This window comes from Trichechus manatus, unplaced genomic scaffold, assembly GCF_000243295.1.
Source record: "Trichechus manatus latirostris isolate Lorelei unplaced genomic scaffold, TriManLat1.0 scaffold00071, whole genome shotgun sequence".
In the NCBI taxonomy this organism is placed as follows: Eukaryota; Metazoa; Chordata; class Mammalia; order Sirenia; family Trichechidae; genus Trichechus; species Trichechus manatus.
Genome location: NW_004444007.1, coordinates 105,647 through 113,567, shown reverse-complemented (window position 1 = coordinate 113,567; position 7,921 = coordinate 105,647). Strand labels below are relative to the sequence as shown.

Genomic DNA, 7,921 nt, shown 5'->3' with positions numbered 1-7,921 from the left:
GGGATGGACACTCAACAACGGAGATCTGCAATACCGGTAACATGGGGAGGTCTGAAAGCCCTCTCCTCCAAAGCTGAACATATCCTCTCAACTACAGGTGCCCCACTTACACCTGAAAACCTGTTTCTAGCTATGGTTTCCCTCGTGACAATCAATTCTCAACAGTCTTCCTATATTATCTTGTTAATCAGTAATTTGTTAATCAGTAGTTCCCAATGAAAATTTGTTATGTGTAATTTCCTCTATGTTTTCTGCTTCTTCTGGATTAGATGCTTCTGTATAGATTGATTTCTAATTTAGATAATTCCTTTTCAATTGATAGTGAATTTATGTAAATCATTGTTTGTTTGATTGTTAATGAATCTTTGAGCCTTTATAAATCTTTGAGCCTTTAAGAATAATAATCTTAGTGAATGTTAAAAGTTAGTGTTTAGCTTACAAAATGAGAGTCGGAGGAAACCCATTGGTCCAACAATCAGAGTATGGTTAGTACAAAGGATTATAATATCTTTATAAGATCGTCCTCTATTGTCTTACATACCTAAAAGGCACATTGAGTCCGCTCACTCCGGCACTGCGGTTGATGAGAGCCTCGCTCTAATTTAGTAACCTGATGAAGAACCAGATAGTATCCGGTGGAAAACCAGCACCGTGAGTTTAAAGAGCCTGACATGGCTGCCATCTAGGAGCCCAACTAAGTCCAGGTACTAATCATTGCTGTGCTACCCTCTATAGAGTGTGACCCAGCTGAAGCTGGGCTCACAAGGACTTACTAAGATGCCAGGCCCTGAGGTGTGGAGACAGTAGCTGAGGTAATCTTGGCTTATATCTCGTAGAGAAAATTTTGCTTTATCCTAACGGGCGTTTGTTGGACCAGTGAAAACCCTCTTAATTCTTATTTCATTACTTAAACAAAAGGGTGGAAATGTGAGGATATATGCCATTTAAACATGGCTACACTCTTGACAACTGCAGTTCCCCTCAGGCCTCTATGCTGTACACAACATGTTGGAGACTTGTCAGTGATGACGACCTGTTTTTCCAAAACCTACTGTTCCTTTACTAATTGACTTGTTTACCTGAAACCCATTCTCCCTTGCCCGAAACTTATTGTAACTCACCCAAAGCTCATTGTTCTGTTATTTGCTTCGCTGCTTGCTGTATTGACTGTAAATAAACTCCTGGGACTGAAGCCGGGGTCGACTCCTCTGAGTGACCCTCCTTGGCCCCACTTCTCTGTAAGAGTTGTGCTTGGCTACTGTCTTCGCCGCCCCAACTATCGTCACAACTGAGACAAGATGGTCCACCAGAAGCGTCTGATTACTCTGCCATCTTGGCCCCACCTCCTTGGGTAGAAATTTAAGAATTTGTTTTATTCCCCTCTAGGTGATAAAGTCATACTGCTCTTTTCTTCTCAGTGTGGAACATGTGCTGTTTGTAAACACCCTAAAGGCAACATCTGCTTGAAAAACAAGTAGGTTTCTGATACTGTCCTTACACACTCAGTGAGTTTGCAAGTCCCTTATGCTCCTGGCTCATGCCTTCTGTCTCTGGTGCACTGTGCAGAAAAACTGTGCCTCGGGGGACTATGCAAGATGGCACCACCAGGTTCACCTGCAGGGGGAAGCCTATCCACCACTTCGTTGGCACCAGCACCTTCTCTGAGTACTCGGTGGTGGATGAGATCTCAGTGGTCAAGATCGATCCAGCCTCACCTCTGGAGAAAGTCTGCCTCATCGGCTGTGGGTTTTCTACTGGTTATGGGTCTGCCGTCAATGTTGCCAAGGTAGGAATGACAATCATCAATAAAACTAATTACACTCAGACTGTCAGGACCAAAAGGGAAACATTTTCTCACAGGAATCAGGGATCATTCCTCACAAATTTTAGTAATATCTTTTTCCTGTTACCATAATAGCACAGATATACTCCATAGAATTTGGGGTTTCAATTACAGGAAGAAAAATGGTCTCAGAAGAAATTGAGAGTATGTTCTAGAAAATTCACCTGCTTATCACAGATGAAAGAACTACTGATAACTTAATGAAGAAAAAGTAAAATTTCCTTTTCAGTAATTATTTTTATCTATTTGATCTTTTTAGAATTATTGAATTTTAAAGCTGGGAGCTTATTTAGTCTTTCATTCTACAAGTAAAGAGCACCTACATGCATCAGGCACTGTAGATTCTGATAGTATCTGAGGTGGCAAAGGTAATGGAAATGAAGGGTTTGCCTTTGAGAAACATCTAGTACACAGATCCTGTCATGGACTGAATTGTGTCCCCAGAAAGTATGTGTATCAATTTGGTTGGGTCATGATTGCCAGTATTGTGTGGTTGTCCTCCATTTTGTGATTGGTATAATTTTCCTGTGTGTTGTAAATCCTAATCTCTGCCTGTGGTTAATGAAGCAAGATTAGATTATGTCAAAGAGGACTAGGGTGGGATGTAACACCCTTACTTGGTTAACATCACTGATCCAATGTAAAGGGAGTTTCCCTGGGTTATGGCCTGCACTACTTTCATCTTACAAGAGATAAAAGGAAAGGGAAGCAAGTGGAGAGGGGGGATCTCATACCACCAAGAAAGCAGCACTGGGAGCACAGCACCTTGTTTGGACCCTTGGTTCCTGCATAGAGAAACTCCTAGTCCAGTGGAATATTAATAAGAAGGACCTTCTTCTAGGGTTGACAGAGAGAGAAAGCCTTCCCCTGGAGCTGATGCCCTGAATTTGGACTTCTAGCCTACTAGACTGTGAAAAAATAAATTTCTATTTGTTAAAGACATCAGCTGGTAGTAGTTCTGTTATAGCTGCACTAGATAACTAAGATAGATAGCGTACTCCCAGAATTAAGGTCAACAATAAATTCCAAAGCCTTGCCTGATATACCTCCAAACCTACTGCCACGCATGCACACACTCTGTGGACTCCCTGGAGGAAAGTAATGAAGCTTCAGTGGAGAATTTATTCTACTCCATTCAGGGATTTTACTACTACATCTCTCTCTGCCAAGAAAACACACACCCACACCACACCACATCACACCACACACTGCTTCCTTAAAGATTTGGAAACTACAATCTAGTACCCCTACTCCTCACTTATTGACTGTCTCATTAGCCAACATTTCACAATTACAACAATACTAAAACAATCTACTATCTGACTATTTTGGGCATTAACAATGAACATCTGGAAGTAATGAACGCCAACATGTAAGGCAAGAGTAACGGTGACTGTAAGGGCTAAGGATATTCATCAACTTGTCTGGGCCTTGATTCTTACTGGATTGGCAGTTACATAATGATGTGCTCTGGCAGTTATGTGAGGATATAATTTGGCAGTTATGTAAAGATATAATTTAGCAGTTCTTTAATAATGTAATTTTGCAGTTATGTAATGATGTAATCATCCTCCATTCGGTCATCTGATGTGATCATCCTCCATTTTTGCATAATACCAAGTTTCACACAAGAACTTAGTCTTTGGAAACTAACCATGTCAGTAAGGGTGGTGTATGATCAAGAAACAATGGTACTAAAGGAAGAAGTCAAAGCTTCATTGAAGAGAATGGGGAAAAACAAGGTTCCAGGAATTGATGAGATATCAACTGAGATGTTTCAACAAACAGATGCAGCACTGTTGGTGCTCACTCGTCTATGCCAGAAAATTTGGAAGATAGCTACCTGACATACTGTGATGGTTAAGGTTGTGTGTCCACTTGGCTGGGCAATTATTCTCAGTATTATTATGTGCTCGTTCCCATGATTGAATATGCTGTGAGTAGCCAATCAGTTGAAAGGGAGTTTCCCTGGGGGTGTGGCCTTCATCTGAATATAAGCAGACATTCTGGCTTTCTGCTTACTCTCGATCCTGTTCACTCTGCTCACTCTGGCTGCCCCCTGTTCATCTGACCTTTGGTTCTTGGGACTTGAACTATCAGCTTATCTGCTGATCTTGGGAATCATCGATGTTCACAGCCTGTGAGCAGAGCCCTGCTCTCTGACCTGCTGATCTTGGCTTTGCCAGCCCCTGTAGCTAAGTGAATCAGGAGAAGCCTTATGGTCTTGTCTGCCAATCTTGGGATTCATCAATATTCACAGCCTGTGAGCAAGAGCCCTGCTTTCCAACCTGCCAATCTTGGGTTTGCCAGCCCCTGTGGCTACGTGAATCAGGAGAATCCTGTATCCTGATCCATGGACTTGGGACGTTCCAGCCTGTACAATCATGCGAGCTGTTTCTTTGATATAAATCTCTATATATATTTATATGCTTTACTGGTTTCACTTCTCTAGAGAACCCAACGTAAGACATCTACCAACTGGAAGGGATCCATATTTGTGCCCACTCCAAAGAAAGGTAATCCAACAGAATGTGGAAATTATTGAACAATGTCAATAATATCACATGCAAGTAGAATTTTGCTAAAAGTGGTTGTAGCAGCAGATTGACAGGAAACTGCCAGAAGTTCAAGCTGGATGCAGAATGGGGGTATAGAATGAGAGATATCATTGTTGATGTCAGCTGAATCTTAGCTGAAAGAAGAGAATACTAGAAAGATGTTTACCTGTGTTTTATTGACTATGTAAAGGCATTCGACTGTGTGGATCATAACAACTTATGGGTAACATGGCAAAGAATGGGAATTCCAGAACACTTAAATTGTGCTCATGAGGAACCTGTACATAGACCTAGAGGCAGTAGTTTGAACAGAACAAGGGGATGCTGTGTGGTTCAACATCAGCAAAGGAGTGTGTCAGGGTAGTATCCTTTCAACATAATTATTCAATCTGTATGCTGAGCAAATAATCTGAGAAGCTGGACTATATGAAGAAAAAGGTGGCATTAGGATTGGATAAAGATTCATTAACAACCTACGGTATGCAGATGACACAACCTTGCTTGCTGAGTGAAGAGGACTTGAAGCACTTACTGATTGTCTTAGTCATTGAGTGCTGCTATAACAGAAATACCACAAGTAGATGGCTTTAACAAAGAGAAATTCATCCTCTCACAGTCTAGTAGGCTACAAGTCCAAATTCAGGGCATCAGCTCCAGGGGAAGGCTTTCTCTTTCTGTCAGCCTTCTCATCAATCTTCCTCTGGACTAGGAGCTTCTCCATCCAGGGACCCAGGACCAAAGAAAGTGCTCTGCTCCTGGCAAATCTCTGCTTGTTTCCCTTTCATTTTATCTCTTGTAAGATAAAAAGTGGTGCAGGTAATACCCCAGGAAAACCCCCTTTACACTGGATCAGGGATATGACATTAGTAAGGGTGTTACAATCCCACCCTAATCCTCTTTAACATAAAATTACAATCACAACATGGAGGACAACCACACAAGACTGGGAATCATGGCCCAGCCAAATTGATACACATATTTTTGGGGTGACATAATTCAATCCATGACACTGATGAAGATCATACACTACAGCCCTCAGTATGGATTACACCTCAATAGAAAGAAAAAAAATCTTCACAGCTGAACCAATAAGCAACATCATGATAAATGGAGAAAAGATTGAAGTTGTCAAGGATTTCATTTTACTTGGCTCCACAACCAACACCCATGGAAGCAGCAGTCAATAAAACAAACAACGTGTTGCCTTGGGCAAATCTGCTGCAAAAGACCTCTTTAAAGTGTCAAAAAGTAAAGATGTCACTTTAAGGACTAAGGTTTGCTTACCCAAGCTATGATGTTTTCAACTGCCTCATATAAATGTGAAAGCTGTACAATGAATAAGGAAGACCAAAGAAAAATTGATGCCTTCGAATTATGTTGGTGAAGAATATTGACAATATCATAGACTGCCAGAAGAATGAACAGGTCTGTCTTGCAAGAAGTACAACCAGGATGCTCCTTGGAAGCAAGAATGGAGAGAGTTTGTCTCACATACTTTGGACATGTTATCAGGAAGGACCAGTCCCTGGAGAAGGACATCATGCTTGGTAAAGTAGGCAGTCAGCGAAAAGGAGGAAGAACCTTCTGATTTTAGGGTTGTTTGTCAACTTCAGTGAGCCATGATTTTCAGTGATTTGGCAGTTATGATGTAGTTTGTAAGTCGTATGATGATGTGATCACTTCCATGATTAGATTTAATATAACGTGACAACCTCCCTGATGGGATCTACTGTGAGTACCAAATCTGTTGAAAGGGAATTTCCTCGGGGATGTGGCTTGTATAGAATATAAGTGGACTGTCTGGCAAGGCTCCCAGGCTTTTGCTCACTCTTGATCCTACAGCTGGCTCCTGTTCCTCTGACCTCTGGTTCTTGGGACTTGAGCTAGCAGCTTACCTGCCATCTTTCCTGACAATCTTGGGGTCCGTTGGTCTTCACAGTTTGTGAACAAGAGTCCTACTATCTGATCTGCCCATCGTGGCTTTGCCAACCTCTGTGGTTACCTGAATCAGAAGAAGCTTCCAGCCTGACCCGCGGATTTGGGGCATTCCAGCCTCTACAACTACATGAGCCATCTCCTTGATATAAAACTCTCTATATAGATACTTATACGTTTTACTGGTTTTGCTTCTCCAGAGAACCCAGCCTAAGACATTTGGTACCAAGACTGATTCTAGAGAAAAAAAATTGTAAGGATGAGTTTTCTAAATTATTTCTCCAGTCTTGTTAGTCTTAAAGATATTGATGACTCTGCTTCCGGTAGTAAAGAGGGCACTGCTAATCCATGGCATGAAGTGGCAATACAAATATGCAAAATATCACCACCAATAGACCAGATATTGGTAAAAGTAGAGGCTTTGGGTGATCACATGTGTGATACCTTTCTCCAATTTTGTCATAATGAGAAGTATAAGGAAGCTGATTGGTTGGTCCTACTTTTGCTAGACAAACTGCTTAAAAAAAATATGAGTTCAGGGCTTCAGAGTCAACGCTCAAGCACTGCAGAAACGACCTCAAAGTTTCCACTTTTGCCTTGAAAGAAAGTCCTATTTCCTCATAGTAACAGAGTTAATCTTGCCGAAAACCAAACCCAGAGTCTTATCATAAGAGTGGCTGAATTATAACATCAACTCAATTTCCAATCTCGAGTGGTTTCTGAAGTTAAAGTGAGGGCATTATTGGGAAGAAATGGGATACTGAGACTTTGATGGAGACATAAGGGCAGATAATCAGGAAGCTGGGGACAACTCACCAGACAAAGATCCACAACCAGCTGAGGTGTTTGCTGAAGGCAAAAGGAATACGGAATGGGTGGTGGAAGAAGGTAGCTCTAAATATCAGTTACATCCACATCATCAGTTGCAGAAATGAGGACTGTAATTGTTATAAGTATTTCTGCTCTGTATGTATGCATCAAATATGTTCTTTTTCTTCACTTATAAGATATAAGATGTAAACAGCTAGTGCGTTTTTGGTTGTACACTTGTTAGTTGTATCATGTTAAGTGCAGCTATGGCTTTGTAATTGTCTTTATTCAGAGATTATGTATGGTTTGGGGAGAAGTGTACAGGTGTCAAGTTGACAAAGGGTGAAATGTGACGGTTAAGATTGTGTGTCAACTTGGCTGGGCCATGATTCTCAGTGTTTATATGTGATCACCCTCATGATAGGATATGCTGTGAGTAGCCAGTCATTTGAAAGGGAGTTTCCTTGGGTATGTGGCGCATCTGAATATAAGTGAACATTCTGGCTTTTGCCTACACTGGATCCTGCCTCTTGTTTCTCTGACCTCCAATTCTTGGGACTTGAGCTAGCAGCTTACCTGCTGATCTTGGGATTCATTGATCTTCATAGCCTGTGAGCAAGAGCCCAACTCTCTGGCCTGCCAATCTTGGGTTCATCAGCCCCTGCGGCTACATGAATCAGGAGAAGACTCTATCCTGATCCACAGACTTGGGACATTCTAACCTCTGCAATAGTGTGAGTGGTTTCCTTGATATGAATGTCTTTCTCTACATATT

The 7,921-nt window shown here is 41.5% G+C and overlaps 1 protein-coding gene across 1 annotated transcript in view; it reads left to right on the top strand.

Annotated features, from left to right (window-relative positions):
- Positions 1-7,921, top strand: part of LOC101350069 (alcohol dehydrogenase S chain-like) — a gene marked incomplete at its 3' end in the record, with an annotated part of 110,359 nt that overhangs the window by 18,995 nt on the left and 83,443 nt on the right. The window contains exons 4-5 of the mRNA XM_004380244.2: positions 1,387-1,474; positions 1,567-1,786. Of these exons, the coding sequence (XP_004380301.2) occupies positions 1,387-1,474; positions 1,567-1,786 (308 nt within the window). The remainder of the gene's footprint in view (positions 1-1,386; positions 1,475-1,566; positions 1,787-7,921) is intronic.